The sequence below is a fragment of the Nyctereutes procyonoides genome, unplaced genomic scaffold (assembly GCF_905146905.1).
Source record: "Nyctereutes procyonoides isolate TBG_1078 unplaced genomic scaffold, NYPRO_anot_genome, whole genome shotgun sequence".
NCBI classification, from domain to species: Eukaryota; Metazoa; Chordata; class Mammalia; order Carnivora; family Canidae; genus Nyctereutes; species Nyctereutes procyonoides.
In genome coordinates this window covers 66069240-66085269 of record NW_026575146.1, presented here as the reverse complement: position 1 = coordinate 66085269, position 16030 = coordinate 66069240, and the positions used below count along the sequence as shown (strand labels likewise).

Sequence of the window (16030 nt, the reverse complement as noted above, 5' to 3'; positions counted from 1 at the left end):
CTGAGTTCTATGCCGTTACTCGAGCTTGTACCTGAGCCGAGGGTAAAACCGCGAATATCTATACCAATAGCCGATATGCCTTTTGGGTAGCTGACTTTGGAATATTATGAAAACAATGATGTGTTCTCACCTCCAAAGAGAATAAAATTAAAAATGGCACCTATGACTAAAATTTATAAGATGCCATACCTGTGCCAGCTGCTCTGGATATTATGGAGCTTCCTAGGCACTCCAGATTCAACTCCCTGAAGGCCAAAGAAACCACTTCACTGATATTTCCACCAAAAATCCTCTCTGAAGGAGACCAATAGCCAAACTTCAGTCTTGGTCCAAAGAAATGTTATCCCAATTGATAATTTGAGGGAAAGAATGACAAGAGACACCCAACAATTGGTCCCAGAAAAGGAAAAACAATATTGAAAGTCTAATAATTGTTGGTTCAATAAAAATAGAGACCTCTGGTTTGGACCAAGTAACAATCCAGTTCTATCACTGGTTTACTGAGAAAATGACAGCGTTCATGAACCAATTTTGGTTGGGAAATATAAATAAGGTCTCAAATAGTGCCTACCTCACTTATATCATCTGTTCAAAGTATAATCCAGGGAAACCTGTTCATAAGTATGGATTTCATACAGCTTCCCCATCTCATGGATATAAATACGTTTTAGTCATGGTTTGTATGTTTTTCTCACTGGACCAAAACTTTCCCTTATACACAGGTCAATCATTCTACTATGGCTAAAATTCTGTCAGAAAAGGTTATCCCTATCTGGGGGAAATCCCTCTCAAACTACATAGAGTTGGGGGAACCCATTTCACTGGATAGGTACCTCTACAAATCCACACAGCTCCATTGGTTTTACAACACTTTCATTGTGCATACACCATCTTCAGTTTTCCGGGTTAGTTGAATGCACTAACAGCACTATTAAGACTCCATTGGCAGGTGCCTGGGTCTCTCAGTCAATTGTTTTGTTGTTGTTTTTTTTTTCTCTCAGTCAATTGTTTACCTTTGGCTCAGGTCATGATCCTGGAGTTCCTGGATGGAGCCCCATGTTGGGCTTCCTGCTCAGCGAAGAGTCTGCTTCTCCCACTCCCTCTGCCCCTCCCCTTGGTCATGCTCTGTCTCTCATGATCACTCTCTCTCTCTAAAATAAATAATAAATTTTTTAAAAGACTCAACTGGCAAAATTTATAGAGATCTTTCAAATACTTTGGCCAAAAGCTGATTGTTAGTCTTCTAAACCTCAGCCCCAACCCCTTGGGAACTCACACTCCCATCCTTTGAGACATCACAGGATGGCCAGTGCATTTGGCCCTGCCTCATTTGACCCACAGTTGATAAAAGAACATATACTTCAATATTATAAAGGCCTAATTGCTTCTATTAAAAATAACCATGCGGGCAGCCTGGGTGGCTCAGCGGTTGAGCACTGCCGTCAGTCCAGGGCCTGGTCCTGGGGACCCGGGATCGAGTCCCACGTCGGGCTCCCTGCATGGAGCCTGCTTCTCCCTCTGCCTGTGTCTGTTCCTCTCTCTCTCTCTCTCTCTCATGAATAAATAAATAAAATCTTTTAAAAAAAAAATAAAAAAAATAAAAATAACCATGCTTCTCTCTTCTTGCCCCTTGCTATAAGTGTTTCTCAGGGTGGTGCCAGCTGTATGCTCCCCTGTACCTATTGTATCCAAGCCTCCCCAAATTGAGGACATCAAGGACTTTCTACTCACAGCTAGGTGAAAGGATGCCAAATCTATCAAGATCAAGAAAAATAAATGTGAAGTTTAAAGTTCAATGCAGCAGATACCTATATACCTTGATCATCACAAAGAGAAAGCAGAGAAACTGAAGCAGTCCCTGCACCAGGTTTGACAGTGAAAGAGCTGACATGAATGAACCTGGTAAATTGATTTGAACTGTATCAAAATTTTAAAATTTTTAAAAAGATTTTATTTATTTATTCATGAGAGACAGAGAGAGAGGCAGAGACACAGGCAGAGGGAGAAGCAGGCTCCATGCAGGAAGCCCAATGTGGGATTCGATCCCAGAACCCCGGGATCATGCCCTGAGCTGAAGGCAGACTCTCAACCGCTGAGCCATCCAGTCGTCCCAAAATTTTAAATTTTTAAAAAAGATTTTACTTATTTGACAGAGAGTATGTGAAACAGTACAAGTAGGGGGAGTCACAGAGGGAGAAGAAGAAACAGGCTTCTCACTGAGCAGAATCCTGGGATCATGACCTCAACCAAAGGCAGATGCTTAACCAACTGAGCTACTAGGTGCAAAATTTTGATTTTAAAAATTCTTTTACAGACACCTGCGTGGCTTAGCGGTTGAGCGTCTGTCTGCCTTTGGCTCAGGGCGTGATCCTGGATCTGGGGATGGAGTCTAGCATCGGGCTCCCTACAGGGAGCCTGCTTCTCTCTCTGTGTCTCTCATGAATGAATAAATAAAATCTTTTAAAAAAATTCTTTAAAAAAACCCCTCAAGGAATGCCTGGGTGGCTCAGTGGTTGGGCACCTGCCTTTGGCTCAGGCTCCCTATGAGGAGCCTGCTTCTCCCTCTGCCTATGTCTCTGCCTCTCTCTCAGTCTGTGTCTCTCATGAATAAATAAATAAATCTTTAAAAAAAAACCCTCAGGACAAAAAACATACTTAAAATTAAAAAAAAAGAAATAAAAATAACCATGCTTGGTTGGAGCAGTCTTTTCACAGTGCACTCTTGAAAATCAATGCTTTAAGCATTACACCTTACCACCAGGAAAAGTCACTTCTAGAAGACTCCACTGCCTCACTGGAAAAGGCCTTGTCAGGAAATGCAAACCAAACCTTGTGCCACAAAACTCCAAGCAATAGACCCTTGGATTCACATGATACATCTAAAGAAAGCACCAAACCCTGAGTGGACCTGCACACCATCTATTAATCTGAAAGTGAAGATTTCCCAAACTGTCTGGATCAGCCTGCGTACCATTCTCTCACTGTTGCTTCTCCTTTCTTTTATGGGAAGACAAGGCCCCTGTTTGAATTTATCAAGCCCTTGTGAAAGGGGAAACCTCTTTTTTTTTTACTATGGCCTTTTTGAAGCAGTCCCATCATGATCCTGTGACGTACTAGTTTTTCACTTGCTTTTTCTAAACAGAAGGCTCAGAATTCACAAAAATCTTTCTTTAATCTCAACTATTAACCAAGCTTCAGAGATTCTTATTTAAATTCATGTTTTCTGAATTTAAAACTTTATAGGCTGTGTTATCAATAGCATTTGGTTCCATACAGTTCTTTTGAGATAACAATACTGTTTTAAAATGTCTTTGAAGTTTTGCTGTTTTGCAAAAAGTTGATCAGCTATTGCTTCATGTTTATACTTGCACTGTGTCTTCCCAAATGCACTTGGTTAGTTCTTCCAGTGTGCTCTTGTGGTTTTGACTCTTCTGCTTTCATGGCCTCTTTAATTGAAGACTTCCAGGAAGATACACAACTCAAGGTCTGCTTCCATAGGGAGAACTTTTCTCTCTTGAGTCAAAAGGAGTGACAATAAATATTTCAGTTGGCTACTTTCAGACCTAAATCCTGGTTTATTTTTTTTTAATTTTTTATTTATTTATGATAGGCACACAGTGAGAGAGAGAGAGGCAGAGACACAGGCAGAGGGAGAAGCAGGCTCCATGCACCGGGAGCCCGACGTGGGATTCGATCCCGGGTCTCCAGGATCGCGCCCTGGGCCAAAGGCAGGTGCCAAACCGCTGCGCCACCCAGGGATCCCCTAATACAACTTTTTTAAAAGATATATTTACCTATTTGAGAGAGAGAGGGGGGTGCCTGGGTGGCTCAGTGTCTGCCTTCAGCTTAGGTCATGATCTCAGGGCCCTAGGATCAAGCCCAGCATTGGGCTCCCTGCTCAGTAGGGAATCTGTTTGTCCCTTTCCCTCTGCCCCTCACCCATGCTCCATGTTCTCTGTCTCTCAGATAAATAAAGAAAATCTTTTTTTAAAAGTTACTATTGAGAGTGTGTGCACTCACTTGGTGGGTGACAGGGGGAGAGAGACAAGAGGGATTTTTTTCTTGTTGCCCCTTCAATGGTCTGAATGTGTTCCCCCTACTTCCAAAATCACACATTGAAACCTAAACCCCAAGGTGATGTTTTAAGAGCTGGGGATTTTTAGGGATGCCTGGGTGGCTCAGTGGTTTAGCGCCTGCCTTCAGCCCAGGGTGTGATCCTGAAGTCCTGGGATTGAGTCCCACATTGGGCTTCCTGCATGGAGCCTGCTTCTCCCTCTGCTTGTGTCTCTGCCTCTCTCTCTCTCTCTCTCTGTCTCTCATGAATAAATAAATAAAATCTAAAACAAACAAACAACAACAAAAAAAAAAAAGGAGCTGGGGATTTTAGACAGTGATATAGAGATCTCATCACCTGGATTAGTGCCCTTAAGGAAAAGGCCTGAGAGGGGTGCCTGGGTGGCTCAGTCAGTTATTTGGCTCAGGTCATAATTCCAGGGTCCTGGGATTGAGCCCCATGTCCCTGCTGAGCAGGGAGCCTTCTTCTCCCTCTCCCTCTGCCCCCCACTCGTGCTTGCTCTGTCTCTCTAGTGCTGTATCTCCCTCAAATAAATAAATAAAATCTTTTTTAAAAAATTTAAAAAAGGCCTGAGAGAGCTCCCTAACCTCTTCCACCATGTGAGGATGCAAGCAGAAACCCAGAAGAGGGTCCATCAGGCCATTCTGGTACGCTGATCTCGAATTTCCAGCCACCAGAACTGTGAGACATAAATCTGTTTACAAGCCACCGTCTATGGTACTTTTGTTATAACAGCCCAAAGACAGTCCCTTATAGGTTCACTAACTTTAAAATATTTTCAGCATTGTACCAACTATCCTTTTTAACCCAGTTTTTTGTTTTGTTTTGTTTTTTTAAATCATGGTCCCATATAAGGATGCTTTGATTGGTAGAGATCAGAGATGCCTGGAGGGTGTGGAGCCAAGGTGAATCTCAGTACTTCAGAAAACTCCTTCCTTTTCTCTGGGGTTTTGGAGTCTTGAACAAAGTCACAGATAAGATATAAAATTGAAAATATTCCCAACAGTCCCAAAGTTGTTAATCTTGTGTTAATATTCACAACTGTCACCAACTGGTTTTACTTTACAAAACTGACATTGTATCTTATCACCATGATGACTTAACACTTCATATATGCCATAAAGAATCACTTTGCTTCCATAGATGATGTTATAGATTGAATATTTGCATGCCCTTGAAGTTCAGATGTTTAAGCCCTAATCCCCAGTGATGGTATTTACACATAGGGCCTTTGGGACATAATTAGGTTTAGATGAGGTCATGAGGGTGGGGTTCCATAATGGGATTGGTGTTTTTGTGAGAAGAGATCGGTTTCCTTTCTCTTTACCATGTGAGGACACAGCAAGAAAGCAAGCGAGGAAAAGGGTCATCACCAGAACCCAAACATGCTGGCAGTCTGGTCTCTGACTTCCAGCCTCCAGAACTGTGAGAAAAGAAATTTCTGTTGTTTTAGCCTCTCGGTCTATGGTATTTTGTTAAAGCAGTCCAAGCCAAGTCATATGACCTTAAAAATTTTAAGAACACCCTGTTTAGCACTAGTCTTCAGGCTCAATGATGCCTGAGTCATTTCAGAAAAACATATACACCCTTGAGATTTGAAACAGTTGCATCTGTGGGTGCAACTATGTAGGAAAACATAGGGTAGCAGAGGCCTGACATCAGGCCAAAGTTTCAGGCATCAAAGAGAAGAGATAAACTAATACCAACTTGGAAAAGGGAAGATGTAGCAGAATTGGAGTGGCAAAATTGGGAGAGGTTGAGAAGATAGCAGAGAGTGTCCCACACAGCAGAGGTCACAGGCAAAGGTCTAAGTGCAGGGAACTACTATTGGATGGAGCTCAGGGAAGAGCTATCATTAGTGAGGGCGGAATGCACAGTGTCAGTATATAGACCGCATCAAAAACCTGCAGGCACTTGCCTGCTGGATTGAGAGTGAGCCGAAAGTGTTGGAACTACTGAGCTTCACAAAGCCTGGTATCCAGAACAGCTCAAAGGTCAGAGCCACGAGACCTTTGCCTGGAGTGTTCTATCATCGCTGGCAAATATCTTCCTTCCTCAGCAGATTGGTTGCCTTATACTGAGCCCGAGTAGAAGACCAGGCCAGTTCAAGGAAAGCACAATATTCTTCACCCATGAGCTGGGGGCCATTTAATGAGATCTAACTAGCCATCGACACAGTATACAAAGGACTGAGATGTGAAGAGCAGTGTCCATCCTACACCTTTTGCTTAGAAGGCTTGATCCTCACATGGCTCAGTTGGCCTTTAACTCTGATCCCACATGACTCCTCAGTGTTGGTGAAATACAATTATTACATCCAGGAAGGAAGGCCTGAGCAGAGTTGAGGATTCCTCCAAACATCTCCTTGTGCTAGGGAGTACTTGAGCAGCCCTGCTATAATCTTTGATGACTGCAAGCCTGTCTTGGGTTCTGCCTCTTATGTGGCTATCATTCCTTGTCTCCTCTGAGCTTTTGGGAAAAGTCACCCTGAGAAGAGGTGGCAATAGCACTGCCTTCCCACCTACAATGCAGTATGGATGGACACTGCATGCTGAAGCCTCTCATGTCAGAAAACTTTTGGTCTTTCCCTTGGTCTCATGGAAGGACCCAGGGGAACACATATAGCCCACCTACAGGTTTTGGTAAACTCTGTACTGAAATGTTTTTTGAAATGCCTTCTAACATAAAGTCAAAAGCCACGTAAAAATCTGAATATCTGGGACACCTAGGTGGCTCAGCGGGTTAAACATCTGCCTTCAGCTCAGGTCATGATCCCAGGGTCCTGGGATCGAGCCCTGCATCAGACTCCCTGCTCAGCAGAGAGCCTGCTCCTCCCTCTCCCTCTGCTGCTCCTCCTGCTTGTTCTGTCATATAAATAAATAAAATATTTTTAAAGAAATCTGAATATCTGGCTCTTCCCAGAAAGCCAAGATATCTGGGAAACCCATATTAACTCCACCATGTTGTCTCCTCACCCCTTAATAAAAAGGACAGACTTCCTTGGTGGCTACCAGAAGTGGAACAATGAAGGCCATGGCTATTCTCTAGAAACTCTGGCTACTTACATAATCCATTCTCCAGACCATGAGCTCTATCCTCTTGATGATGGGGCTCCTGTATGGTGATAACCACAAGGTGAACAGCTCAGGAAGAATACAGGAATTCATAAAACACTTGTTTGGATTTCCATTATAGGTGATACACAGGTCTGCAGGTCCTGAGAAGCTCTGCACTCTTATCTCACTTGGATAGTCATCTGGAAGTTATTTTTTTAATGAAGATTTTATTTTTAAGTAATCTCTACATCCAAAGTGGGGCTCAAATTCACAACCCCGAGATCAAGAGTTCCATGCTCTACCAACTAAGCCATATAGGCACCTCAATCTAGAAGTTTTTGTTGTAACTTTAGAACAACCAAGTTCTTTCTAGTTTACCAGTCTGCTCAAAACCCCATGTTTCTGTACTAACAATGGCTCCCAAATGGCTCCTGTAGATCTCAGATTAAATTATATTTGCTTCACCCTACACAATAGAACTACAGCTGATGGAGAACTGTGGTACTCCTTTGTCCCCAATGGCAGTGCTGTAACTTACTAGTCTCCCCAACTCCCTATTGCTTCATACCCCTTGTTTCTCTATCTACTGGGCCTCTACTGGCCACCCAGGTCATATCTCCCTATTAGGAACAAGAAGACTGCTTCCCCTCAAATGGGGGAACCCAGACTTCTCTCTACAAACTAGAGACCTGCCTCCTAATCCAACAGGCTATGCTAATGTTGCAGACTAGCATCTCCTTCTTCAGGGTGAGCTCTGGGCCTTCAGGTAACTCTGAAACATAGGCCACTATGTTCATTCTATGAGCCCTTCAGGTGCAATGCAAAGTAGACTATAATAGAACATAGAGCAACTCCCTATGTTCCTTCTATATCTTGAGGCAGAAGTTGTTGGGTACTCTGTCTCAGCCATTCCTCACTCTACTTGCTTCTTTTTTCAACCTACCCCACCACAACTCTCAAGATTAAAGTTGACTTGATTGGGGTACCTGGATAGCTCAGTTAAGCATCTGATCTTGATTTCAGATAAGGTAATGATTTCAGGGTTGTGAGATTGAGCCCTGCATCAGGCTCTGTGTTGGGCATGGAGCCTGGTTAGGATTCTCTCTCCCTCCCTCTCTCTCTCTCAAAAAAAAAAAAAAAAAAGTGACTTGGTCAATAAAGTTCTTTATTATTATGCAGAATACAGAAGACCAAGATAAGTGATTCAAGGGGAGGGTGATGTGTGGGCTCAGTGGACACATCATTGGGGTTACATGCAGACATGACAACATCCATGAGGAATGAGGAATGTGGATCTTCCTGAGAAGCCCAAACTGGACATCCCTCAAGGCCCCTCAACCAGCATGGGATTAGTTTACATCCTAACTGTCTTACAGGCAATGGGAATGAAGCCATTCCAGTGGACCCAGGACAATCATGAATCCCTCCAGGAAAAAGGAAGGAGAGATGTTTTTCCATGTATATGTAGATATTTGGATCCAGGCAGGCTGGAAAGGGGAGATAGTTCAGCTGTGGGCTGCTCAGAAAGGGCAGAGTACATTCTGAGGGCTTCTCCACATTAGTGGTACATGTAGGTAACTTCGCTGTGGGTATTCTGCTGCATGAAGTTTGACTTGGCTGAAGATCTTCTCAGAAGGATCATATCCATAAGGCTCCATTCAGGTATGAATCCTTTTATGCTGAGCTAGATTGCAGAGGCGGCTGAAGACTTTCCCACAATGGCTACACTCATAAGTCCTTTCCCTGGTGTGAACTATTTGGTGTCGAACAAGTGTAGATCGTTCACTAAAGGCTTTCCCACACTGGCTACACTCATAGGGCCTTTCTTGTGTGTGAACTCTCTGGTGACGAACCAGGTGGGAGTTATTGCTGAAGCCTCTCCCACATTCACTGCATTCATAAGGCCTTTCTCCAGTGTGAACCCTCCAGTGATAAATGAGGCTGGACTTTCGGCTAAAGAATTTCCCACATTCACTGCACTCATAAGGCCTTTCTCCAGTGTGAACTTTCTGATGTTTAGTGAGAATGGAGTTCTGGCTAAAGAACTTCCCGCATTCGCTGCACTCATAAGGCCTTTCTCTTGTGTGAACTCTCCAGTGCTCAATGAGACTGGAACTGTGAGCAAAGGCTTTCCCACATTCACTGCACTCATAAGGTCTTTCCCCAGTATGAATTCTCCAGTGCTGAATCAAACTGGAGCTGCGGCTGAAGGCCTTTCTACATTCACTACATTCATAAGGCCTTTGCCCAGTATGTACTTTCTGGTGCTGAACGAGGGTGGAGCTATTGCTGAAGGCTTTCCCACATTCGGTGCATTCAAAAGGCCGTTCTCCAGTGTGAACTTTCTGATGTCGAAGGAGGTGGGAGCTTTGGCTGAAATCTCTTCCACATTCACTGCACTCAAAAGGCCGTTCTCCAGTGTGAACTTTCTGGTGCTGAGCGAGGTTGGAGTTATTGTTAAAAGCTCTTCCACACTCACTGCACTCATAAGGCCTTTCTCCAGTGTGAACTCTCCAGTGCTGAATGAGAGCAGAGCTGCGACTGAAGGCTTTACCACACTGATTGCATCCATAAGGTCTTACTTGAGTGTGAACTTTCTGATGCCGAAGGAAATTGGAGCTTTGGCTGAAGGCTCTTCCACATTTGCTGCATTCAAAAGGCCTTTCTCCAGTGTGAACTTTCTCATGACGAGTGAGGTGTGACCTGTTATTAAAGGCTTTCCCACATTCACTGCACTCATAAAGCCTTTCTCCTGTGTGAATTCTCTGGTGATGAACAAGTGTGAGTTTGTGGTTGAAGGTTTTCCCACAATCACTGCACTCATGTATTAGTCTACTGTGAAATTTCTGGTGCTTCCTCAGTTTAGAAGTGTGATTGAAGGTCTTCCCACACTCTTTACACACATGACATGTCTTTCCATCATGACATTTTTGGTGATTTACAAGGGTTGATTTCTCTTCTAAGGAATTTCTAACTGTTGAGCATCTAAATGCTGTCCCTTCAGAGTGAGTTCTCAGGTGGCTGAGCAGAGTGGAGGTCTTCTGAAAGGCTTTTCCATAATTGTTGCACTTGAAGAGCTTCTGTGTGGTATGGACTTCTGTGAGCTGCTCAAGATTAGAGCTATGTAAGGCCTCCCTACACTCTATGCTCCTTTGTGGTCTCCTGCTGTTGCCAAAGGCTGGGTGCTGGAAGAGGTCATGGCTGTCCAAGGCATCCTTACCACCTTCCCCACAAGTGAAAGGCTTCTCTGACAGGTAGACTACAAGGTTTTCTACAAATGAATCCTTGTCCTTGTCCCATCTGAAGGGCTTTTTTCCACTGTATCCTTTGTCCTTCTGGTGATAGTGAAGGTTTGCACTGAACTCAAATTCTCTTCTACATGTTCCACATGTGTAGGGGGTCTCCTTAGGATACGTTCTTTGACGTTCATCCAGGTGTAAAATGTTTTTCAAGAATGGGCTACACATATCACAGGTGTCAGCCTTCTGAGTGGAAGGATTTACACTAGGGATCCTGACCTGTGACATCCCTTCTACAGAAGCATTCTGCTTTGAACGGGCCCCCTCATCTTCCACTCCATACCAACAACCTGAAAGCAGAGAAATTTCTGGATAACTGAGTGTTCCACTTGGTGGAAAGGGTGGCTTCAACAGAAATGAGTGGCTGACATATACAGGAATGGGTCTGAGGGATGGTGACAGGCCAAGGGGGCCAGAATAAGAGTGAAGGGCCTACTGTGCAGGACAGGGCCTAGCCAAGCTATAGAATAAAGGAGACCTTACTATAGGCAAGGACAAAGAGAAGGACAAAGAACTTGAATAGATATTTCCCAAATACACACACACACAAAGGGCCAATAAGCACATGAAAAATTGCTCAACATTAGTCATTAAAAAAATGCAACCAAAACTACAGTGAGATACCACTTCACACCTACTAGGATATTTATGGAAAAACAGACAATGACAAGGGTTGATAAGGAAGTAGAAAAATCGGAATACTCATACACTGCTGTGAAAATATAAAATGGTGCAGCCAATTTGGAAAATAGTTTGGCAATTCCACTCCTATTTATCTATCCAAGAGAAATGAAAATGTACCCATGCAAAACCTTTTACTTGAATGTTCATAGCAACATTTTTCATAACACTCAAAAAATGGGAACAAGACAATGCCCAATCAACTGATGAATGAATAAACAAACTGTGGTATATCTACACAATGAAATATTATGTGGCCATGAAAAGGAATGAAGTACTAATATGTGCTACATGGATGAACCGCAAAAATATTATGCTAAGTGAAAGCCATTCACAGAAAAACATATACTGTGTGATTCCATTCACATGAAATGCCTGAATAAGCAAATGTATATAGTCATGAAGTATATTAGCAGTTGCCTAAGGCTGAGGGAGAAGAGGTGAGGGAGGATGGGGAGTGACTGGTAATGGGTACAATTTCTCTTTAGGTGATAAAAATGTTCTCAAATTAGATGATGGTGATATTTATACAACTGTGCAAATACACTAAAAACCTGTAAATTACACACTTTAAAGTGCGTAAAGTTCCAACTTTATGGTATATCTCAATAAAATTATTTCTAAAAAAAAGTCTCAGGGAGGAAGGGACAGAATTTAGGCATGGCTCCACACTGGGTCACCCAGCCAGGAACTGGTCAAGCTGAGTGGAATCCATCAGGCAGATGATAGGTGCCCAATCCCCAACCTGGCCAACAGCTACTGGGACAATTCATGAGGCTGTTGAGAGAGGCAGGGAGAGTGCACACAGCCCAGTTCCAGCACCCACAGCACCTATAACAGGAAACCTGGGAAGAACTAGTGCCTGGGTTCCAGCTTTGGAATGAACAGAAAACTTTCTACCGGAAGAAGGCAAAACAACAGAAGCTGGTCACCATGCTGAGGCAGGGCAGAAAGGCCTTACCAAGGGAGGTCATGAGCTCAAAGTTCTCCAGCATCACACTGTAGTACAGATGCCTCTTGCCGGCATCAAGAAGCTTCCACTCCTCCTTAGAAAAGTATACAGCCACATCTTCAAAGGTCACTGGGCTCTGCAATGACAAGACAGCTAAGCCAAGGGGTCAATAGATAGGCTGAAAAACAAACAAAATCATTAAATGGACACATCCAGGCCCTTGGCCTATGACTCAGAGTTATGCCACATCTACCACTGGCATCTCCTCTTCTTGTGACCCCCTCAGTCCATCATTCCCTGACTCACCTGCAGGTCTTCCTCCTCCTCAGGCCCCCACCTCAGAGGAGATAAGAGGCCCTGACACCACTGGTGTCCCTCTCTCCTTGTAGTTCCACTGGTCACTGTATCCAGGCAAATCCAATCCAGGGGAACAAAAAGCAGGTGGGCACACAAATGCTGTCTGAGCTCTGGGCAGGCCAGGAATCCCTTCTCCATAGTAAACAAGCTCTCCTGTGTTGTGTCTCTTGTCTTTCCATATCACACCTTCCAAGTATAAAAAAATTCAGACTCTCTTTTCTCCCTTAAGCTTCTACTACTAGGGACCTGAGCACACTGGTTCACATTCCCTTATTTTGTATATGTCACTCTTTGGACCATACCATCTTCATATCTAACCACCCCCCTATCCCTTTTTTTTTTTTTTAAGATTTTTATTTGTGTACTCATGAGAGACCCAGAGAGAGAGGCAGAGGCACAGGCAGAGGGAGAAGCAGGCTCCATGCAGGGAGCCTGACGTGGGACTCGATCCTGGGCCTCCAGGATCATGCCCCCTGTGGCCGAAGGCGGCGCTAAACTGCTGAGCCACCCGGGCTGCCCAACACCCCCTCCCTTGTCTACACCACAGGCATCTCCCTAGTCCCTATATCCAACTATGCATGTGGCATACCCAACAAAGGCAACCAGGATCCAGCACTGAGCCTGGCTTGCCCCACATCTCCAAAAACCACCACTGCCACAAACAGCCATCACTTCTAATTAATGCTTCCCCTCTCAGCTCTGTTCCTTTAGCCTTCAGTTCTCCAGAACCATGAGTAAATCTTAAACACTGCTGCTCTCTTCCACCTCTACCCTTGTACATGCTGTCCCCTCACCAGTCATAGCTGTTCTCTCTCTTCCTATTAGACAAATCCCAGACCTACTGCCCCCCACACCTGGCTTGGGAACTTTTAGCTTGGAATGACCCTTTCTGCCTGATTACTCTCCAGTCCGAACCACATTACTACCCAGGCCCCAAGGAGGATGGCCACCAAAACCTACTGACCTGTAGAGAGGTAAACCAGTCTCACCTCAGGCCCCACTGTCATCTTATCTTTGTTACTTTCACGCTTCATTTTTTCATCCCAGGTCTAGTCTCTGGTCAGAGGCTTGGTCACCATTCTGGTCAACCTACAGCCATAAATAATGTCCACACACAAGTCTCCATTCCTTGGATGTCTCTAGCCTGCACTTGGTATAAAGCATACTCAGTATCACAATCTGGCAGTCTGTAGGACACCTCAAATACAATATGGCCAAAATCCAACTCTTTACCCTCCCTCTGATATGTACTCACTCTAATTTCCACATCTGAAAAACCTATCTGGGTCAATCCTCCTATCTCACTGCCTCACATCAGGAAATCTAGTCCACTCTACTTAAAAAGTTCAGGAGCCAGTAATTTCTCCTACTTCCACCTTTGGTCCTAAAGGACACACCAGAACTACTGAAGTCACTCAAGGGAAGGCTCAGTGGTCTTCCTGGCTCCAATCTCACCTCCATCACCCCCTGACTAAATCTGTTTTCCACTCAGGATCCAGAGGGAGCTTATTAAACCTGAGTCAGATCATCTCCCTTCTCTGCTCTAAACTATCCACACTCCTACCATGTTCACAATTGAGACTCAGCTCCTTAGCTTGCCATTCCAGGCCAATATCTGACCCCCTGCTCTCTACATCCACCAGATGAAATACAGACCTGCAGTTCCCTGAACACTTGCAACTGATAAACCTCCAAGAAATTTGCACATGACTGGGACACCCTTCCAGACCTTATCCCATAGGATTCCAGAAATGTGAATGTTGGGGGGAGATCATCAAGATGTGACTGCCAGTTGACCCATGCATGAGCTTGGCCTGGGCAGAGGGAGGTTTATCACCTCCTGTCCTTGTCATCACTTCCCATCTTCTATTCCCCCAGGGACACAGCTTTGAGATTGTGATATGGTGCTGAAACCGTCTGGATGGTATATGTAACTGAACCAAGTTAAAATCTCTGTATAAACTTAAGATTCAGTGGGCTAATGTGGAGGTCTATTTCTGGGGCTGTCCCAGGCAGCCTTCCTATGTACCTGCCCTTGCTTATTAAAATTTCACCTACTCATCTGGAGTGACCTGCTTCCTTCACTCTCTTCCTGCCGTCGGCCTATGGGGTCGGTGTCAGATTACATCAGAGAAGCTTCTCCTAAGGAGGCTGCCAACTAACAGTGAACCTCTCTATATAAGCTCTGGCCTGGATTCCGGAGGCTAGGAAAAGTGACTCAACTCCAGACTCAAGTGTAGGCGAAGAGTCCTGGACACACTATTCCCCGTACAGGGGCTCGAGGATCAGGACAGGGATCCCAGCGGGTGAGAAACCGGGGCACCTTCCACTCACCTGCCCTGGGTCCATCAGCGACGCTGCTGGCCTAGTCAGGCTGTGGGTTGGCCGGGACCGTGCGAGGCGGCGACAGGGACAATAAACAATGTGGGCGCATGCAAACCCCCACACCCTCACTGCCTGGGGTGACAGCAGGCTGACGGTCGCACTTAGGGCCTTAGTCTTCCCCAATATCAAATGCGCCCGAGGACCGGAGGGCCGCCTCCCGGGACCGCGGGTAGAAAGCGGAGGGCGGGGGCTCGTAAACTCCGTTTTACATCCGGGAAACCAAGGCTCAGAAAGGAGGAGCCATTACCCAAAGGGTGAAAGTGTGTGCAGTGGTGCGGTGACAGTTCCAACACTCCCCTACCCCCATCTCTGGTCCCAGTGGACGCCTGCCAAGCAGCCCACCAACCGCCAAGTTAAGAGCGCAATGGCGACAACGGAAACGCCCAGGCTCAGAGCAAGCCTCGGCTGGAGGCCGGCAGCCCACTACGACACTAGGTCCCTGAGCCAGTAGCTGTGCGGCTGGATCGTTGCCTAGGTGATGAGGACTCGCGCCCGCCGGGTCGCGGCTCACGCAACGCGAACTACATTACCCAGAAAACACCTCATCGAGTCCCATCAGTGCTTCCCAGTAAAGCACCTATGAGAGAGATGTTTCCGAGCGCACCAATGATGGGCTAGGGGAGGGGCGTTTCCGGAACCGCCGCGGTCTTCAGGCCACCACATCAGGTGTCCCGCAGTTTCCGTAACGGCTTGCGGTTTTGTCCGGAAGGGGTCTTGCACCGAGGGACCTTTGCGCCAGGCTATGGACGGTGTGGTGTCCAGGAGGCTCTCCGAGCCTGCGGGCGTGACCCACCCGGCTGGACTCTTGAGTCCCAGTGTTCTAAGTCCCTGACTGAGCTCCAGGCCTAGACGTTCAGGACAATGGGGGATTCGCGCAGATGCCAAGTGTTCATTCCATAATGTAGTATGTTAAGATGTAGAGGGTAGCGGCAGAGGGATCTGCTTATGCAAAGACTCAGAGGTGAGACTGATCTGAGGACATTCAGGAAAGTTCTGTCTTCCACTGCAAGGAACCAGGAGCATGAGTAGAGGGTGCTGGGACTCATAGAAATTTTTGAATAGAGGAGGGATGTCCGGGGCGCCTGGGTGGCTCAGTCAGTTAAGCGTCTGCCTTCGGCTCGGGTCATGATCCCAGGTGCCTGGATCGAGCCCCGCATTGGGCTCCCAGCTCAGCGGGGAGCCTGCTTCTCCCTCTGCTTCTGCCTCTCCCCCCTGCTCATGCTTG

At 45.6% G+C, this 16030-nt stretch overlaps 1 protein-coding gene across 1 annotated transcript; it reads right to left on the bottom strand.

Annotated features, from left to right (window-relative positions):
• Nucleotides 1–8268: 8268 nt before the first annotated feature.
• Nucleotides 8269–14967, bottom strand: ZNF132 (zinc finger protein 132). Its single transcript, XM_055310851.1, has 3 exons — nt 14755–14967; nt 12073–12199; nt 8269–10720 (listed from the first exon to the last, which is right to left on the bottom strand). Exons 1-3 carry the CDS (start codon nt 14767–14769, stop codon nt 8790–8792), a joined length of 2073 nt encoding a protein of 690 aa, XP_055166826.1. The 5' UTR covers nt 14770–14967; the 3' UTR covers nt 8269–8789.
• Nucleotides 14968–16030: the final 1063 nt, after the last annotated feature.